The sequence below is a fragment of the Clupea harengus genome, chromosome 17, assembly GCF_900700415.2.
Source record: "Clupea harengus chromosome 17, Ch_v2.0.2, whole genome shotgun sequence".
NCBI classification, from domain to species: Eukaryota; Metazoa; Chordata; class Actinopteri; order Clupeiformes; family Clupeidae; genus Clupea; species Clupea harengus.
The window spans coordinates 11,730,708-11,751,712 of record NC_045168.1 but is presented as its reverse complement, the minus strand read 5'-3'; the positions used below and the strand labels follow the sequence as shown (position 1 = coordinate 11,751,712).

General features: G+C 42.4%; 1 protein-coding gene and 1 long non-coding RNA gene across 4 annotated transcripts; both read left to right on the top strand.

The window, feature by feature from the left end:
* The first annotated feature begins 456 nt into the window (after positions 1–456).
* ppp1r16a (protein phosphatase 1, regulatory subunit 16A) lies at positions 457–17,381 on the top strand. Of its 3 annotated transcripts, none has more exons than XM_031584261.2 (11): positions 457–579; positions 7,825–9,156; positions 10,854–10,924; positions 12,160–12,305; positions 12,582–12,685; positions 12,891–13,015; positions 13,127–13,252; positions 14,497–14,572; positions 15,455–15,584; positions 15,787–15,949; positions 16,753–17,381. In XM_031584261.2, the coding sequence occupies exons 2-11, from the start codon at positions 8,895–8,897 to the stop codon at positions 17,260–17,262; spliced, it is 1,713 nt and encodes a 570-aa protein (XP_031440121.1). In that variant the 5' UTR covers positions 457–579; positions 7,825–8,894; the 3' UTR covers positions 17,263–17,381. The 3 variants fall into 3 exon arrangements, with proteins under 3 accessions (XP_031440121.1, XP_031440123.1, XP_031440122.1); XM_031584263.2 differs by lacking the exon at positions 457–579 and adding an exon at positions 1,672–2,231; XM_031584262.2 differs by lacking the exon at positions 457–579 and adding an exon at positions 6,375–6,573.
* A 48-nt stretch (positions 17,382–17,429) lies between these two features.
* Positions 17,430–19,156, top strand: LOC116224448. Its single transcript, XR_004165592.2, has 2 exons — positions 17,430–19,029; positions 19,084–19,156. It is a non-coding gene; the product is annotated as an uncharacterized LOC116224448 (long non-coding RNA).
* Positions 19,157–21,005: the final 1,849 nt, after the last annotated feature.

The following is a 21,005-nucleotide window of genomic DNA, read 5'->3' as shown; positions in this document are numbered from 1 at the left end:
CCAGTCTATCTCAGACCTTCAGACTCAGGTCCATCTTACTGAAATAAATATTTTCCATATTTATTTTATAGTTATAGTTATAGTTACGGTATTCAGCAGACGTTGTGCAAATTGACTAACAAAATATATAAAAAACATTAGATTAAAACAATGATTTTGTATTAAGCATAAGCTACACATGTAGGCAGGCCCGTTAAGATTGCATCGCAACAGTCTAGTTTAGAAATAGCCAGGGCCTGTACAAGAAGTTGTGTAGCATATTGTGTGGTGTTGTTGTTAATGATTTTCTACTTTGGTAATTTATGTTTCGATAGGTTGAACTTTTTGCATTATTATGAAAAACAGGCTGTGCGTTGGCTGGTAGTCATGCTGCACTCGGTACTGCTGGGGGCACCATAACACCAAAAACGCCTTAGTGAGGGCTTGAGGCGTGTTTTATCCAGTCAATGAAATGCACGGTTGTTATGGTGAAGCATTTCCCTAGAGGTGAAAGCAGAGGGACATGGCAGCTGGTCGAGTTCAAGGAACACGGATATGAACCCCACTGTCGCTGTCAAGCACTCTGGACGCTATGAACAGGTAAGGTTAGGCAACAATTCGAATATAACTAATGCGTACTTTTAAAGAGCTTGCAAAGCCTACTTTTGACGTAAAAAAGTGAGTGTAGCTCGGATGCGCGCAAAGTCCAAAGTGGTTGCGTTTGTCGGACTTTAGCTAGTCGGGATAGCGGGCTAATTAATTAGCCCTCGATGCGTTGAAGGTAATAAAGGACAGGTTGCTTTGACTGGTTAATGACACATGTTTGAATGGAGTGGTATTTTTTAATGCTGTCACTACGGTGAAACGTGGTCTATTATGTAGCCCACACTGATTCCAGAAAAAATTCTTCAGTTGTGAAACACGGTAATCCGAATAAGTCATATTTAAGACCGTTCTGTTTGCAATAATTTAGCCGTACGTCTACTTGGCTAACCCCAGTCTTCGAATTTTTATATTTTATTTTAATTGCCATTATTTTTGGTGCCACTTTGGAAATTACCCTGCAACAACCTGCTGACATGACTTAGCCTACAAGACCTCCAACTGCTTTGTCGCATCTTACGTATACCTCGATTCAAAGCAGCTGATTTAAGCCTACATCTAAGTTATCATAATGTTAAGTATTCAACAGGTTAATATCCGACAGTGGTTTTATTCCCCTAATGTGCACCTGCGGTAGCATGACCAATTTTAAGGTCAACGCTGATGGAGAAAGTTGATTATGAAATATTTGCTCACAATCTTAAACATTTGTCAAGCCCTGTTTAACACTTCAAATGTTCATTCCCATTTAGCTACTAAACACTCTTACGAGTAATACAGTGATTGCAGTTAGGAAAAGAATAAGTTGATAGAAGAAATAATGAATGGATGAGTTGTCTTCAAATGTATTGCAGTTCTGAAATACAGTGTCTCCAGAGTTATTGGCACCCTCATAAGAGTGAAAAGGGCTGATGAAAGTGGCCCTTACTGTTTAGCAAATGTTGTTTTTACTCCGCAAACAAAGTAAATACACAAATTCCACGAGTCCATTACCACAAGAAAAAAGTCACAGGTGTCATAATTATTGCCCCCCCCCCCCCCATTTAGTCGCCTATTTTGTGCAGCTCCCTTTTGCCTACAGAACAACACAGAGTCTTCTCTTGTAATGTCTTATGAGAACACAGGAAAGGGGATTTCTGACCATTCCTTTATGCCGAATCTCTCCAGATCTTGCAGAGTCCTGGGCTTTCTCTTGAGCTCAACCCACAGGCTTTCAGTAGGATTTATGTCAGGGGAATGGGCTGGCCATGGCAAAAGCTTGATTTTTTTGTTCATTTTACCATTTTGTGAGTGGATTTTGATTTGTGCTTTGGATCGTTGTCCTGGTGAAAGATCCAACCATGACCAAGTTTTAGCTTCTTGGCAGAAGTAGTCAGATTTGGATTTAAAATCACCTGGTACTTCCTGGAATCCATAATGCAAAGTATGCAAAGTATGCGTCTTTGGAGAAGAAACAGCCCCATAACATCACAGATCCTCCAAGCTTGATATTAGGTGCTTTTCTCTGTAGCCATCTTTAATTCTACGCCAAACCCACCTTTGGAGTCAAAGAGCTACATTTTTGTTTCGTCTGACCCCAGCACCCTGTCCTAGTTCAAGTTCCAGTGGCGTCCCGCAAAGTCCAAGTGCTTTTTACTTGTGATGAAAAGGTAGGAAAGGCGCCTTTCTGGCATACCTTCGAAAAAGTTTGTTGGCATGGCAGGTGACCCTGGTGGATTTGGAGACATGGAGACCTCAAGATGCTACCAAACTCTGTAATTAAGAGAAACTGTTATCTTGGGATATTTGTCTTTTTTAAATTATTTTCTTTGTGCATCCTCCTCACTTTGACTGCTGACAAAATAGCCTTGCATCCTCACGATTGATTTTTCTATTTCTTAGGGTGGCAATAATTGTGGCACATTTGATTTTGTTTTAAGAAAAGATTTTTTTCAGTAATGGTTGCTTTATTCTCAGACTAAACTTTCCTCAGACACTCGCCTATGCCCACAGTGCAGGATACACAGTCTAATCTCTGACCATGTTGAGGTTAGCAGTTTGTTTCGATTTGCATCATTTTGTGAACCTTGCGCCACTTCTTGTCTTTTTTTAAAACTTAATGTAGCGACCTTTGATCAAGTTGAGTCTTGCTGACTCACGAGAAAGGTGGTATGCTCATATGTATGATTTATTTTTTTGTCATTTAGGAACCTCACTGTTAAATATAATTATTCTTATTGAATAAAAGGGCTTTACTGATAGCATTTACTGATGGCCATCCCCAGGGGGAAATTATTTAGCTAGCCTATAGGACTACAATGTAAAATACATTGTAAATAGAGTCTATAGTCCTGACAACTTAAATGAAGATTAAGAAAATGGTGGTTCCATTGCAGTGTTTATGCTATGCCGCTCTCAAACTCATCCCACTGTTGTTTTCAACATTCCTGTCATAGCCTTTGTAATTCTGTAATTTTTTTGTCTTGGCTCTTCTCCACTCTCATCACTGCCTCCATCTCTCAGCTGTGCACTCCCTCATCCTTCTCATTTGTTCTCAACCTTATCCCTGGCTCCTCCTTTTTTTTTCTTTTTTTTTTCTTCCTTCCCCAATTTCCTGTCTCTTGCCCTGTCATTCTTTGTCTTTGTCTGAGCCCCTTCCTTCTCTCTTCCTCTCTTCCCCTTTGGAATTTTATTTCCTTTTCCACTTCTCCCTTCTGTGTATCTCTTTCTCTCTCTCACACACACACACACACTCTTTCTCTCGTTGGTTCATACTCACACACAAACAACATGCACTTTACAAGACTTGAGAGAAAGAAAGAGAAAGAGAGATTTATTTTCACTTAAATCTCAGTGTACACATGACCAGGCTTATCACTGTCCCACACTCAGCCGTACCCCCATCCCTTGCGTTAGGCTTTGTATTTTAATAGCCCACTAAACCATTTCAAAGCCGGGGAAGAACTCACACAAAAAAGAGCCTTTACAAATATTCCGCAGGAGATTAGACCAGTGGGCAATGGTTCAAATGGCAGGATAACCTCCAGCGCAACATTGTTCGAGGTGTTGGTGTTGCACTGTGTGAATTACTTTCCGCTCATCTTGGAATGCTCTAGAGAACAGCTTGTACCCTCTGGTTTACAGGGAATGGCTGATGTTTAGTTAAGCACCAGTGGAATTGGATTTTTTTTTTTTTCTGATGTGGCTGATTGAAGGATGAAATGGCCAAATGCCACACACACACACACACACACACACACACACACATCTGAAGGGGTTTGGTCATACATTGGAGGAAGGGTCACTTCCTCCTTAAAACTGTGGCTGAATCAGACCATGCAGATGATAGTGTCCTGATCCTTACTTTTCTGAGCATTTTAAAATGAATCAGGACACATTTTTATAGTTGTGTTTTCTTACAGCTCCGAATGTATTCTTCGCAAAGAACTGGTCTAAACCTTAGCACAAACAAGACCATTTTACTGAGGTATGGTTGGGTGGTGATTGGTTGTCCAGAGCAGTGGCCAGTTATGTCAGTCCACCGTGAGTCAGTCTGGCCCCTGTGACACTGTGCTCCTTGTTTACAACAGCAGGCATTCACACACACACACACACACACACACACACACACATACACACACATAAAAACACTCAACTGCTGATGATGTGACTGGCTCTGCGCCGAGTGAAGCGTCTAGAACAGGCAGCTCAGCGAACTCATACAAATCATCCAGAGGAAACACTGCTGATGCTCGTGCTGCTGTTTGCAGTCATGTTCAGCTCCAAATCCCTCATTCACCACCATGGTCTAAATTGAACCGAGGCCAGAAACAGCGCCTACAACATGTCAGGATTTCTCCCCCTCATTTTGGAGAATGTTTAAGACATGTTTATAAGCTTCGCTCATCATAGAGGCCAAAAGACTTTGTCTATGGCTTGAGTTGAGTTCTGATTAGACATGTGTGTTGTGAGGTCAAGGTGCACAGAAGCAGCTTGTTAAGTACAAAATGACTGGGGTAAAGGGCTTATGACAAGGAAGTGCAAATGCTGTTTATACTTTGCACATAAAAGACAGAGAGAGAAATAAAGAGAAATAAAAGCAGAAGAAAGAATGTGTATTTTTGGGTAGGGAAGGGTATTTTCCTCTTGCCTTGAGCACTTGCTGTAAGTGAGGGAGGGCGTGGTTACATGTGAAGGGTCAACACTCACTTGCAGGCGCCACTGGGGATGTGTTTTCCTTCCCTCTCCGCCACGTGAGTCCTTATCAGGATTTATGTAGTGTGTGTCATTGTGAGGACGGATTGATATGCCTTGTGGCGACAGAAATATGCGTTCCTTCCCTTGGCTGTACAGATGACACTGAGTAAGCGAGACGGTGGAAAGAGCTGCCTCTGGGACTTTCCTGTTGTGATGTTACAAGTCACCAGTCACAAGAGGCAGACGTTGTCCTGTTAGGTTCCTTAAAGGCAGAATAAGTAGGATTTTATCGATTGCTGTTTGTAACCACACCATTCAAAGTCAGTCCCTCCTCCAGGGCTCAACAAGCGAGAGAGAGCAGCGGTGGTCGAGCGAGCTAGAGTTGGCAAGAACAAAGCAGTGAATCAGAAATAAAACTTTATTTTCTGATTGTTTCATGGTGATTTACATTCACACAAATAAAGACAGCCACACCTCCGCACAAGCCTACGGGAAGGATTTTTTGTGAATGAATCCTAGTGACTATTTCACAGATAAACCTAGTAACCCCCCACCCCCTAAACAAAAAGAACGATGAGCCATTCTTTTGAAGAAAAAAAACTCTTGGAAAGGAACAGAGCCAGAAGATCCGGCTTCCGTTATTCCCATCTCTAAACACTTGCACCTTAAACATCTGCAGATTGGGTTTGTCCATTTGTGGCCGTAAGGAAGGACATCACACTCTGTGGAACTGGTGGGGGGGGGGGGGTGTAGAATGGTATCTGGTAGTGGTAGTAGTAGTTGGAGAGGATGGATGTGCATTCCTCCAACATGGCCATCTGCCAAGAGGATGTGAAGTCAGTCTCTGCTGTGTTCATGTTATAATAGCATGGACACACACACACACACACACACACACACCTTTGCTATCTGCACTTTCCCCCACAAACAGTGTGAAAATGTAGCAAATGCAAAGTGTTCTCATATTTTCTTGGGCACAATTACTCATTAGTCACTTCGTAGCGTGTAGATGTGACTGTTGAATGGGGTGGAAGGACACAGTAAACCGGTTTTATGAGCCAGGGCCTGGCCCTGAAAATGCTAAACAAATACATTCAGAATCTAATGAGGTGAAGCCTCAAGGCCACTCTTCCAGAACCTAGTTTCCTTGCTCACAACAGAGCACAGAAGGGTCAAAAGTAAACAAACCCAGCTCCCAGTGAGGGCATAAAGTGAACACAGTGGTCTGTACTTTACGATTAACAGTGAGCTAATCTACAGACAAGTTGTAGGCTCTTTTAAGAGTGTCTCCGTGCACCCCATCCTCCCACAGATGTTTTTTTTTGCTTGTATTAGCAACTTTCTATCTCTCTCATTCCCATCTGTCATGTTCTATTTTCACTCCTCTTTTGGTGTTACTGAGGGGTTTTTGGATGAATTTGGTGAAATTCCTCTGTCCCCACCCCTCCCAGCATGCCCTCCCCTTCACCCTGTTCTCCTCTCCAAATCTGCTTAGCCAGCCAGTGAATAATGGTCTCTTTTCTTCCTGGTTCACTCTGGTGGAAAGGCTCGGCCAGGGGAGTTGCCATAGCCAAGCACGTGCTGGTTATTTCTCCTCCTGATTATGAAGTCCAGGTCAGAGCAACCCAACCCCAGAGTGAGGCTGCTAAATGGGATTGTGGTGGTAGGGCTTGCCTCAGTGTTGATGCAGTGTTGCAATCTGTGGGTGGGTTTCTCTAGCCTCTCTCTCTAGCTACATTCCTATGCCAGAGAGATTTAGCTCTGTCAAAAAAGAGCTTATTGGATACTCCCAACAGGACAGACTGTTCACCTGCGGTGAGTGTTCAAGGCATAGTCCAGTCATGAGCTGGTGTGTTTAACTTCCTTAAAGACGTTTTGCTCATGTGTACAGACGGGGTACTTACAAAGTCTTTCTCTGGTGATGGCATTTAGCAAGTGGTCACTTTACTCAATCTGAGGAAATCCTTACATTGTAGGCACCGTCACAGAATAGGTCAACCCCTAAATATAGTTTGACATCACATTGTAGCTGGAGTCATGCTGACGCCGAAGCCAGTCTTTGGTGATGCTTGAGTAAGCACAGCCATCAGAGCCAGCAGCTTGGGTCTATGTAACCAAAAACCTGGGAAATGGTTAGGATCTCTGATACTATAGTTTCAGTGCAGCTTCGCCATGTTGAACCGTACGTACTGAACAATCCTCAAACGTTAACGTCACTGGAGAGGTTGAAAGGACTTTATCTGATATAGATGAATGCTGTGATATTTCCATAAATCCACGGATCCATTCGCCCTGACACTTAGAACCTCCCCACTGTTATCTCTTAAGGAATGTAAATGAATACACTCCCGACTTCCATGAGCACGCGCACATGGTGTGTTGGTTTGCTGTCAGAGATATGTGGTGTATGCTGTACAGTTGCCTAGCTGACCTTCCCCCGGCTCCCTCTCTGCCCTGCTGAATAATGGATGGAAAGCCTGAAGTGAACGGCTCGCGTGAGAAGTCCTGATAGAGGGAGAGGAAGAAGGGGGAGGTCCACCTCCCTTACTCATAATTTGGGGGAAGGTGAGGTTTTGTGAGAGGTGAAGCTGGATGTTAAGGAATGCCCCCCTTCCCCTCACACACACACACACACGCACACATACACACCCACACACACACACACACACTGCCTCATTACTAAACATGCAGGGAGCAGAGGTGCTGCTCGAGAAGTCAATCATTAATGAAAGCCTGCCCCTTCTCCTATTACCACAACTAGAGAGAGGGTACAGAGAGTACGAGCAAGCTCATAGATGTGAAATGATAAGAGGATTGCTGTATACACAATGTCTAGTATTTACAACCGTTGTAAACCTTCCCATTGCTGGCCACAGAATTACCTGCATAGGCTCTGTAACGTGAGACAGGATGCATTGTGTGTGTGTGTGTGTGTGTGTGTAACTAAAGTGAAATTGTAGGCCTGCAGATGTGGTCGAAGTCCAGCTTTTGTCTTTTCTGGGCAATGGCTTAGTTTAGTTTAGAGAAATATGACAATCTAAGTCTCTCTCTTCCTCTCTCTCTCAGAGCTCTGGACACGTGTCAAAAGTCATCCGGAGGATCGTGACTTGTTGAACCTGGACCCTGATGCTGCACCTGACGGCCTCCAGCATTTGAGGGACGACTGACTCACGAGGCATTACATCTTTTCTGAGGCCATTTTCCTGATTTGCTTTCCTTTCTCCTTCAGCTCAGAATGTGCTGAGGAAAGACACCACAGTTTTTGCATTACATGCTCGGTGTGGATAGCACTAATAATGACTTATGATATTTGATTTTTTTTTTTTATCTAAACCTGAAATCATGTGATCTTATTTTGGGATACCATAATTTCTCTGTGAGCACCGGCTTGCAGAGTTCTACCCTAGATCCACCATCAGACCTCCGCAGCATGTCGTCCCTCCATGCCTGTTGGAATCCAAGTCTGAAGCGGACCAGCAGTACCACAGTATTACCTGGAGTTTTTTGAAAACTAGGAAAATAGTGTGTGACTGTGCGTCAAAAGAAACACGCTTGATTAATCCAGAATGGATTATACCTCTGAGGAAAGCTTAATAGCTGGTATTTCCACAGCTATACTAGGACTCAAATTCGACTGTGTGCCTTTTAACATAACCGCCATATGGATCTGAGCTTTTCTAATCTGATGGCACCAGATATGGTGTCACCCTTCTGAATATTCAGTATTGGAAATAGAGAATGTGAAACAAACTCTATTGGGCACTTGTATTTATTGGGGCATGGAGAAGCCCACTTACCTTTCAGCTGATGTTTTTCTATTACCTCCATATTGGACAAATTTGAATCCTGTTCCTTTTCCTGTTTTGTGCAACTGTGAAGCACTTCCTTCCTGAGCATAGTGACCCCCATAGTGTTGGAGGTGTGAATCGATCTTAGATGTCTAAGGGCTGCTCTCTGGTGGATTAAGACCGACTTCGGTATCAACATTGCAGTTGAAGGTCTCCAAGGAAACAACAACTTCAGCTGTTAAACCTCAGGATGTTTTAATCGATTCAATTCTTCAACATAATTGTAGTCAAGAGTTTGGAGGACAAGGCAGGAGAGGTTTTGTGGGGCCATAGACCAGGCCAAAGGTCATGGCAGAGCACGGCGAGTTGCTTGCAGAAATGGCAACTATTGGGCGTCTGTCTGCTACGGAGCGTCTCAAGCACGCTCAGAAGCGCCGCGTTCAGCAGCTGAAGGGCTGGGCTCAAATGGAAAAGGAGGGTGCCCGGGTGGGTAAGGCGGCACAGAAGGCAGACAAGACCAAGAAGAAGGACAAGGAGCAAGGCCGGAGGGTCATCTTCCCTAATAATATCACCCTACTAGAGTCAGCTGCACGCAATGACTTGGAAGAAGGTGAGTAAATGTCGAAGTAGCCCCATCTAAATACTGCTCATCTAACAATAATGCCCCAGTTAGGTCTTTATTCTTGGAGTACTCCACTTTGTTTAGATGATGAAGTGGTTATCCCTAACCCCCATCAGCTAGTTACTAATAAAAGAACATGGAGGCCTAATCCTGGAATTCCTTGGTTTATCAACTCCATTAATTAGCCACTTAAGCACTGGATTGCACAACAACTTACTAAGAATGGGATTGCCTTCCTTAAAGGCTGGAGATCCAGAGCAGTATCCCTGTGGATACATTCTTTCAGCATGCTATGACAAACCTGGGTCAAATATCACCAAACCAGGGAAGCTGAGTGCGCCAGCAAGCTAATTGATTATTCCTGAAGGGATGGCCTATACAGAGTGGTGCTCAAGGAACGCCATCAGATCAGATCAGGTTTAAAGGAAGATCATCTTGTCCTGCTCCTAGGGAATGGCAGGGTATGCCAAGTTAAGACTATTTATCCAGCTCCATGCAAACACACCTGATTCAGGTGATCAAGGTTCCTTAGAGTACCTGATCTGCTGAGATAAAAAACCCAAGCCCTGTATAAGCTAGTAGAGAAATTTAAAGGAATACTTAATGCTAGTTAATGGAATTAACAAATCCCCAATAATTCATTTTAAAGTTTGCACATGTATGTCTTCCTAAAAAATGCAGTCAGCGATTTGGTTTCGTGAAGGGTTGTTGTTATTTTAGCTCAACAACCCATGAAATTACACCTCTCCCTTCTGTACTCCTGAGACATTGTGTTAATTGGCGAGGGTTGTTTATGGCTCAGTCCGATCCACTATGTTTCCCATTTACAAAGCCAGGACTTTTAAGAAACACTAGAGGTTATTTTAGTGCAAAAATGATAATGGAACAGCTAGAGGACCGTGAGGAGCAAGTCACTGAAAACTGTATGGAATTAGAATTGTAGACTGCACCTTTTAATTACCATCCGATATTAAAAGAAAGAAAACTAAAATGTCACAAATGTAGCAACATCGACAGCTTTTTTTCTTGTTTATTTGATTAATTAAAAAGCATATTGGTTCCATTTCAACCTTTGTTCTGCCAAAGCAACCAGCATAAAACAGACCTGTGCATCTGGACTGCAGACAAAACACTTGATAGCAAATACAAATACGAAATAACACAAATACAAAATGTCTGACACCGCAGAAAGGCATTCAAGGTCATGTTACTGAAGTCAAACAAAAATGTAAAGAATCCAGATGGTGTATCCAAATCAAGAAAGGAACTTGAAAGACAGCTTTCAACGTTTAAAATTTTTTTTTTTAAATAAAACATTTTCTCCATGACATGACGGAGCTCTTTGTAAGCAGAATCTAAGGAACATATCTGTTAAAGAGTTTCTCATTGCCCTCCCTATGGTTGACCTTTGGATAGGCTTTGCTCGGCTTGACATTGGACTTGTATCAAGCTTGGTGTTAACAGCACACAGTCCTTTTATAAACAGACTTCACACTGGAAGGAAATGACTCACATTTCATACAGCAGAGTTTTTATGTATTATCAGACTTGACGTTTTCTTTCCCCATGTCGCTGTTGTTCCAAGCTGCTTAGAGGGAGAACATGATTGGGATTAATGACGCATCTTGTGAATACTGTTGCTTGATGGAGGTGAATAATGGAGTCATTTTGTTTTGTATTTTCAGTGAGGGAACTGCTGAAAAGTGGAGTCAGTCCAGACCTGGTCAATGAGGATGGGCTCACAGCATTGCACCAGGTACATACACAGACATACATGCACACATACTTACATTTATCCTAAATTCATGTCACCAGACACAAGGCCATACAGGCTTCTTCTCCAGTTACATATGGTTTCACTCACTCAGATGCTCTCCCATATCAGGTGTTGTTAATTGACTACATTATAAAATTACGAAATGAGTTTGTCGTGGTTTTCACAGCTTCAGATGTGAGACCAACCTAAGAGCAGGTCTTATTCCTCTTTGAGCTAGATGGTAGCTCACCCCTCTCGGGCCTCAGCCTCTGGGGTGCCCACTACAGTACATGTATAGAGCTGTACAGTACTTTTCTTAATGGACAAATGAGGGGATTGAAGAAAAACTGGAGAGAGAAGGGAGGGCAGACTAACTCAAAACCTCCTACAGTACCTTGTTGATTCACAACGTTGCTCCCTCCCTTCTCAGTGCTATATCCACCATGCATGGGCTTACTCACACTGTTCCCCTCAAGAAATGTAATCATTCAAAAAAGCTCACTGTTCATCAACAGAGTTGCTAAGTCTGTTCAACAGTCTCACACCTAAATACACACCTCGTACCTCATCCTAGTTTTGCCTCTGCCTTGCAAGTGGCCCTATTCGTGAAATGAAAACACCGTGCTGACGCGCCCCTGTACACACAGACTCTCTCTGTGTTGTGGCGAGCATAACGCTTCATCATACACAAAACAGTCACTTACAAATCCAGAGTGGGAGTTCCTTTGAAGTGCACTCACTCCTGTCTGTGTGGGTTTGTCTATGCTCCCTCTGTCCAAAAAGTGGACAGGGTGTTTACCTAGCAGAAGGGTGGGGAGACCTATGCAAATGCTATTTATAATTTTAGTACATTGCTAGTTCAAGTGGATTTCCACACCAGGCTTGAAGGGGTTATGATTGGTTGGTTCCTGGGTACATTCGAGTCAGACACCAAATGGTCTACTCTAAACAAATTAAATACATTTGACAGCTTTGACAATTCAGTTGGTTGTCACTTAATTAAAAAGGTTCATTATAAACATGTACGCTGGAAGCTTTTGGAAGCTTTTTCTTTCTCACGCTTACATTAGACAGCATAGATAGTTTCTGCATTTCCAATGGCATTACTCTGTGACCACCATCTTAATATAACAGTAATGCTGGTTGGGTTATCTTTTAGTACCTACAGAAATGTTTATGCTCAGGATCTTTTCCATTTTGAAACAGAAGACCTGATTGTTTGTATGTGTCTGCAGTGTTGTATAGATGACTTTGAGGACATAGTGCGGTGTCTGCTGGAGGCAGGCGCCACTGTGAACGCCTCTGACAGCGAGCTGTGGACCCCGTTACACGCTGCTGCCACCTGTGGACATACTGGCCTGGTGCAGCTGCTGGTGCAGGCGTGAGTTAAGATTCCCATCTCCTCTCTGTTTGTCCAAGTCTACTTTACCCTTTATCATATCTACATGCCTACATCACCTCTTTTGTAAGCATGCCTGTGTGTGACTGATTACTTGGTGTACATTTCCTCTCTTCATTTTTGTGTTTCTATCTGCATCCTGTCTGATCTTATCTCTCCTCTCACGGATGTTTCAGTGGCTTTCAGTCTGCTTCGAAACATTGACACTATTTTATATTTGATTTGGGTATGCGTGTGTTTGTGCCTGGCTTCTCTCAGTGGGGCAGATGTGCTAGCGGTTAACGCTGATGGAAACATGCCCTATGACCTCTGTGAGGACGAAGCTACTTTGGAACTCATTGAGATGGTCATGGCAGAGCGAGGCAAGTCTTGCCCTTGTACCTTACAAGCCCTCACATCCACTTAAGTATTAAACCTGCTTTAATTCATCAAACTATATGGACATTTTTTTTGCACAAAGGGGAAAGGGAAGGGCAAGGGGAAACTGATTCATATTAAGCATGAGGTGGATCACTTTTAACTTGATTTTTCATGCTTTCTGTGGAACTGTTCCCTCTTCCCTCTCAGGCATCACACAGGAGCGTATTGATGAGTGCAGAGGAGCGAAGGAGAGGGAGATGCTGGCGGATGTTCAGGCACTGATAGACAGTGGAGGAGACCTGAGCTCAAGGGACGAGCATGAGGCCACATTGGTATGTGCTTGAATTTTTGACAGAACTAAGGTGTGGCAAGGCTCACTTCACTTGCAAGGTAACTGGTTTTAAGGATATCTTTTGCATTAATAATCCCTCCATGGTGTCTAGCTGCATGTTGCGGCCGCCAATGGGTATGTGTCAGTAGGGGAGCTTCTACTGGAGCACAGGTTCCCTATGGAAGAGAAGGACAGCGATGGCTGGACGCCACTCCATGCTGCCGCCTGCTGGGGACAGGTGAGCATTGCGATACATTTGCCAAACTCCATTCAAATTTATTACCCAAATTAAAACCACAGGTAGCCATGGTCATCAGGGAATAGTGTACACAGAGTGCGACTTACCATGGGGGATGAGGGGGATTCCCCCCCTTCTGGTTTATATATCTTTCCTCTGTCGAATTATTATTATTATTATTATTATTATTATTATTATTATTATCCCTGGTGGGGACAGAATTCTCAATATAGTGAGAACAGCCTGTAGTGCAAACAACAATACAATCCGAAATAGACTTTCACTGTCAGTGCCCGTGCTGGTGCGACCACACAGAGATGACACCTCAGATACGTGATGAGCACAAAGCACCAAGCACAAATAGTCCATTTCAGAGCGGAATCTACAGCTAGCTAGCCAAATGAAAGAAAAATGAAAAGGATTCAGTGCAGCATGATCCTAGAAATATTACAACTGAAAATGTTACTAGAAGAGCTGATGATGTTAAGATAGAGGGCAACTCCCAGGTTGAGGGGAACTCTCAGGCTGACTCAAACGATGTGAGATAGATAGATAGATAGATAGATAGATAGATAGATAGATAGATAGATAGATGGATACTTTATTAATCCCGAGGGAAATTTTTGAATTTTAGTTGGCATTAACAAATAACCAAGGCTAAGTCAAACAGTAAAAGATGAGTTTTAACACATTAGTGTAAAGAATCGGGCCGATTCCTGGTTTGCTGCACCAAGGGTTTAAAGTTAATGATTAAAATGTCCGACATCTGCTCTGACCAAATCTCTACGTTTGATTTATTCAAGTTGCTGTCTAGACAGCTACCTGGTTAACAATTTGTGGAGGGTGAAATTAAAGCACTCTTTTGATCAATCAGTTCAGTTCTCCTGCCACGCCCACCTGGCCTTTGTGTTCACTATTTAAGCCAGTGCACGCTTTAACCGCTGTAAAAAATAGCCTAATGGCTTCTTAGTCCACTGTAAATAGCCCACTGTGGTTTGGGATTTATTTTCATGAATAAAAACGTTTTAAAAAAAACATCCAACCCTCTGATTTGTGACCAGTCACACCCTGAGTGTATAATACTAATACTATATTCTGTAGGAATTTTTTTTTAAATCTTCCTTTTGTTTTAATATTACAGAATGTTTGTCAGTTAAGTAATATGTCCCTATTAAAACCAACCATTTTGTCACCCACATCATCAGACAGAAGCTTACTGTGGTGTTCCCATCCTTATGTTTCAGCTTCAGATGGTGGAGCTGTTAGTGGCGCACGGGGCCAACCTGAGCGCCAAATCAGTCCTGGAGGAGACGCCCCTGGGTAAGAGCAGCTCCGTAGGGAGGCGCAGACATTTGGCTCAAGTCTGTCTCAAACATGTGCATATATGCGCCACAGACTATAAAAAAGTCTCTGCAGGTTTTTATTTATTTATTTATTTAAAGTCATGGGGCCTCAGAAAATTGCAAGATGAAGCCCATAAGAATGTAATTTCATGTGAAATCAGCACAGAACTGATTGTGGGTTGTCTGGCAGGCTCGTAAATGTTGTTACGAAGGTCTGACGATATGGAAAGGATCTCTCCAGAGATACACCTGCATCAGTTTACCTCACTAACTGTAAAGAAAATGACAGTCTGTAGTTTGTACAGTCAGTATTTGACTGTTCTCTTCTTCAGGCCTCTGACGTAGTATCCCCTTCAGCGCCTCTAGTATATTATCGAGGGGAGGTGCTCTGGACAACAGGCACTGAATGGGATTCTAACATGTAATTGTCTGCAGTTTCTTTAGTTACTGAGGTAAAAAGATGCAGGTTTACCTCTGTAGGGATCCTTTCCATGTTGTCAGACCCTTATAATAACATTGACAAACCTGTCAGTGGCTAAAACAAGCGGTTTACTTTGATGTGCATGTTTGCTTCATAGGATTCCATTGTGTAGCCATTTTGCAGTTGTCTGTTTTGGCGCCCCTAACTCAATACTGGACAGATTTTGATAGATTTTGTCCCTAGTAAAAATTGGGACCCAATAAGATGTTTTTTTTTTATTATTATGATTTAATTTCAATAAATGTGTTTATGGATGCTTAGCCTGAGTTGGTTGCTTATTGGCACTGTTCTGCGAACATGGGGGGTTTGTTCGATTGCCTTTGCAGATGTCAGATTTGTGGATAATGCTATATATTCACGTGGTTGATGTTTCTGTAGATGTTTGCGCAGATGAGGAGGTGAGGGCCAAGATGATGGACCTGAAGCACAAACACGATGCCATCATGAAGAGTCAGGATCGACATAAGGGCTCCTTACAGAGACGAGCCTCCAGCACCAGCAGCAGAGGGTAGGAGACAAACCAAAACCTTGAAAATGGCTACAGTGGGAGTTTAGTCACAGCCTAATGTTTTACTGTTGCATCTATAGAATATTAATGAGTTGGTGTCTCTGCAAGGCTGATACAAATGGGAAAGTGTGTCAGTGCCCATTTATGTCTGCAGATCTGCATTCATTGTTGTTGACCTGTGTCTGTTGTTGTGTGGGAGCAGAAAGGTTGTGCGGCGTGTGAGTGTGAACGAGCGCTCCAGTCTGTACCGAAGGGAGCATCGTAAAGAGGCTAAGGTGTGGCAGGAGCGAGGCCGGGAGCCTGAGCCTCCCGACGACGATGAGGACAGACAGACAGATGCTGAGCTCAACCAGCATCCAGCGATGGTGAGACAAAAAAAACATGTACAGCTTAATTAGCTGATCTTTGGGTGTGACATAAGGGGCCTTCTTTTGGTGGTGAAACTTGGTGAAAATGACTTATTTCGCCTGAGTGGATTGTCTTAAACGATATATGTGAAAATTCTACAGAGGTGTGGATTTTTGGTAGAGGTGTGGTGAAATATACTTCATTGATAGGGAACATTTGCAAGTGGGATTCACAAACCATCACTGCCAAATTCTGATTTATCTGATTTACTTTAAAACATGTCAAGCTACAATTATATGTCAACAAATTGAATTATTGTGAACAACAGAAGCACTTTTTATTCCTTGTAAAAGTGCCCCTGGCGAACGCTGTTCAGAACCCACAGAGATATTGCCAATGCATCATCTTTAATCTCGTCTGATGAATTCAGTTTAAAAGGGATTGCGTGGCAGTGCTATTCGTCGGCTTTAACCGAGCGCTTCGCTAATGAACTCCGGCCTGGCTCTGCACTCAGTGCCTTTGACCACACCTGTACCTCTCTCTCTGCACTTAGTGCCTTTGACCACACCTGTACCTCTCTCTCTGAAGCATCTTATGTTGTGCAACACTTATAACATGCACCCACAGACAAACACTCAGCTGCAGGTCAACCGCCATACCACCAGAGTGAGGCACACATCCAGAGATCAGTAAAGATTTCATGATAAGACACACACACACACACACACACACACACACACACATCCATAATCATGATCAGTGTGACGCTTTCATAAAAGAATCCACTAATTTCTCGGGTGCCCTTGTGCTTGTCTTCCAGGCGTCGAGCTCCGCTGCAGGGTTGCATGGCCAGGATGGGGAGCGGCTTATAGATTCTGGGGTACTTGGGAACGGAGGAGCAGCCACCTCCCTGTCCTCCTCTGTGCCTGGAGAGTTCCGTGGAGGGGGCCGCATGGACCGCAGCGCGTCCTACCAGCTGACACCCCCGTCAGGTACCGTGTTGGGTGAAGGTGATCGAGCGGACAGCATGTCTCGGGAAAAGTCCCACCAAACGCTAGCCGAACTCAAGAGGCAGCGGGCGGCCGCCAAGCTCCATAAACACCCCGCCCCTCCTCCACCTTTGACCCCGCCCGCCGAGGAGGAATCTGTCCCTGCTTCTTCCGACCCCACACTTCCAGAGACACAGGAAGGGGTGGGGCATCAGGAGGAAGTGATCTCACCCAACACTGTTTACTTCACACCAGCCAGCGGGGACCCGCCCCTCCTCAAACTCCGCGCACCGGAGGAGGATTCGCCCAATACCAAGGAGCCCTGCTGTGGTCTCATGTAGAAGGAGAAATGGCACAGACACAAGAGCTCGGAGTGCGCACACAATGTGCATGAGCTTTAGAACATTTTTTGTCGATTTTGTTAAATTGATAAGCCTTGCTGAAGCACAGCACCATAGACGCACACCACACACTTCACACTCCCCCCCCCCCCCCCCACACACACACACACACACCTGCACATGCACTAATGCCCAAATACACACAAAGCATCACTGCTGTGCAGGCAATACCCATAATCCTATGGCGGACATGGACATATGCAATTACGTTTTTAAGAGACATTTGCATAGTGTATGGAACATTTGAGCTGAAAAATGAAGACCCCTTTCAGAGATTGTATATGGGAAGCGCACTTGAAACAAAGCAAGGCATACGCTATCAAACCGCATACTTGCACGTCAAAGGTTGGGAATAATGGAAATACAGATTTTTTTTTTTTTCTCTCTTCATGTCGTTCCAAATGTATTGTTTGTTAGATTTATTTAATCTGGGGGATTTTGATCCCAAAGTTCGTACAAGCCTTAAAACATTTTTCTAGACTAAACCTTAATGAGTGAAGTTCAGCACAAACTGTGATTCCATTATGGCTACTAGGCCCAGAGCAGCTCATACCGGGCCAACAGGACCACCCTTTCCACACTCCATTTAACTACATTAAATATATATTTTGGGCCAAATCTCTGGTTTAAGGCTTGAGTCCAAGGGTCTCTTTACATGGGTTAGGAAACTACACATCTTACCTGAAAAAGGAAATCCCAAATGTTTGTCGAAGCCTTCCACAGAGGCTACTCAACAAATTTTGCACTTTACTGTGTTAAAATGAAGAATGCTATGTTGCAGTAAATAATATCATTGTGTTTTAAAGTAATATTTCCCATGTGTGGCTTTAATTGCAAAACAGACAATCATATATGATTACACTTTGTTTGATTGTGCTCTTGCGCAGAAGACAAGTGGTCTTTTTTCAGTTGCTATTTGATTTTGATGAGAGGATGAATATGAATGAAGTGTATGTACAATTTATAGGGCGAAACATTATCCTTAAATAATGGAAGGGTTTTCACTCTATACAAGATTTCTTTGTAAAAGTGCTTTCCGAGATTTTCGCCTAACCCCAGTGTTTGTCAAATATTTCCTAATGCCTAGATTATTTCAAATTATTGGTTATGATTTATGTGTACAGCTGGTGAATTGATTTGGTAAAAATGTTGATCGTGTTTTCTTTTCTAAAATGAGATCATGCCTGATTATGATTTAAAAGCTACCTTTATAATTTATTTATTTTATTTATTTAGAAGTGAAACTGAACACTCCTGTTGTAGGAGGGCACAGAGCAGGCGCTGTGGGGTGTCAATGTAAGCCTTACTCATTTGACCTTGCATTGCCATTTACTTGATGTGCTCAGATGATGTCAATATTTATATATATATAGGGACTGTATCTGTCAACCTCTGGCTCTCAGTCTTCTGTGCCAGGTGGCAATAATAAGTCTTGGATTTCAGATAAAAATGCTACTTTGAGAACTCCAGTGCAGATGGTATATAGCGCACTAAAAATGCCTGTACAAGTCATTTGTGTTTTTTATCAAACAATAAACACATTGTGATTATAGATAAAAGAAAATGATGCTGTGTCTGCCAAGAGAGCTATTTTGAAAAGTGATCTTACCAACCCATCTAAGTTAGTGTAGTACTCATATGGTGTTCATGAAGGTGATCTGACCAACCCATATAAGTTAGTGTCGTACTCATATGGTGTTGATGAAGGTGATCTGACCAACCCATATAAGTTAGTGTCATACTCATATGGTGTTCATGAAGGTGGATAGTAAATCCATTATGAAGGTACTAATCTCATCCATGTAAAGCTTGTCAAATAAACCCCTCTTATTCAGTTTTGGTTTACTCCAGTTATTGGTATAGTGATGTCAATAACAGATCTGCTAACATAAATCACTGTAGGCAAAAACACAGTGGCCATATGGAATAATAAATCTTCAGTTCGTACATATTATGTGGAAAAGCTTTTTCACATTTACTTTGGTGTGCTTATAATTTGCATTATGTGAAAAGTAGCTTATAGACACACACATTTCCAATTTGATTGTAACACTTGTTTAATGAGCGCCAAGCATCGACATCTCTATGATTACCACAGTGACTACAGTACACAAACACAATAAAAGCTTGAGAAATGATTTTGATCATGTCTGTTTGCAGGTTAACATTGTTTTTTATTAATTTAGTTTTTGCCCCCCCCTTTTTCAACTACATTGTAGAGAAAATGTGGTGAAATCATTGTATGAGTTTGTTTTATACCATTGACTGCCAACAGAAGCACATGGGTCATTGTTTGACATTGACCACCAATAGCCAAATACCTTTTGAAGAAAGTGAGAGTAGTTCTGACTTCGGTAGTATGGACCAAATTGAGAACTGATTCAATTTCATTTTATAGTGCTTTATGTTTCTACGATTATCTGTCTAAAGACTATCTGTCTAAAGTAGTGTCTCACTACATGAGATGTATTGTTTTATTGTGTAAGAATTCATTCTCATGAGGAGGTAAACATTGCCCTCTCGTGGTGACTTTAAGCAACTGCCATGCTCGGCTATGAATCTGAACTATATCTGTGCCTATATATACATGATATAAGTTTCTTTATACATCATAAATGATGAGTAACACAAATGCAACTTAACCTGCATTTACAATCGTAGTGAATAAGAAAAATATATGTCCAGCCCCCTAAGGGCACATTGAATTAGTATTTGGAACCAACCAGATTCACGTCTTTATCCTGTTTTGGGACACTTGTTTGCAAGACAAAGAAAACCTGTGAAAAAACTTGACAGTCCATGAGCCAGTTCATGACTTAAACAAGTTCTTGACCAGCACAGTCAATGTGAAAAGCAGGACATTAAATCGTACTATTTTTAGGTGCTCCCACTGGCCCGTGTCCCTGAACCTATGAGTCACCCCCCTGGACTATGCTGGCTGTGGGCCAGTTGTACCCATACTTGTGGAAGTTGTTGAGGCATAAAAGAGACGCAGGGGCTGAGAGCAGCTTTAGAATGAATCTCTCCTTTGTCATTGCAACCAAGAAAAGTACAAATTCATTCATGCATATGCATTTGTGTATTTTTATTTTACAATTTAATTTTGCTGTAGTATTTCTTTACTTTTAATTGGTTTGTTAATCGATTAAAAAATACAACTCATTAATCACACAATATGCTGTGATAAATCGTGATTAATGGCTTTTTTTCTTCTTACGACTGAAGCTTGTAAATATGGATATTTAAGTGTAAAATCACAGAATTAATTTAGAATCAAGGTAAAGTATATTTAAATTACTATTGTTTAAATACTCAATAAACTTAAGCTTGTGACTTCAGGTGTAGGCTACCACATATTTTAACCATTACATATGCACGAACAGAAATAATAACAAAACCATCAGACAGCTGATATTTTTTAACGCGTTACATCGCAAAAAATGAACACGTTATTTAAATTGAATGTAAATGTATTTACACACGCAAATATGTGCTAAAGGCTCAATTTGTGTGCATGCAACAAGAATCTGTCACGAGTCCACTGGCATCTCCTTCAGGCAGTCAAGACGTAGAGCAACATGCGTAGAAAGCAGACTTGAGAACGTCAGTTGGGCGCATCACATGCCCAGGTCCCCCCTACATGGACAAAGATCGGGTATCTCCCTCGTGTGTTCTCAAGGCAC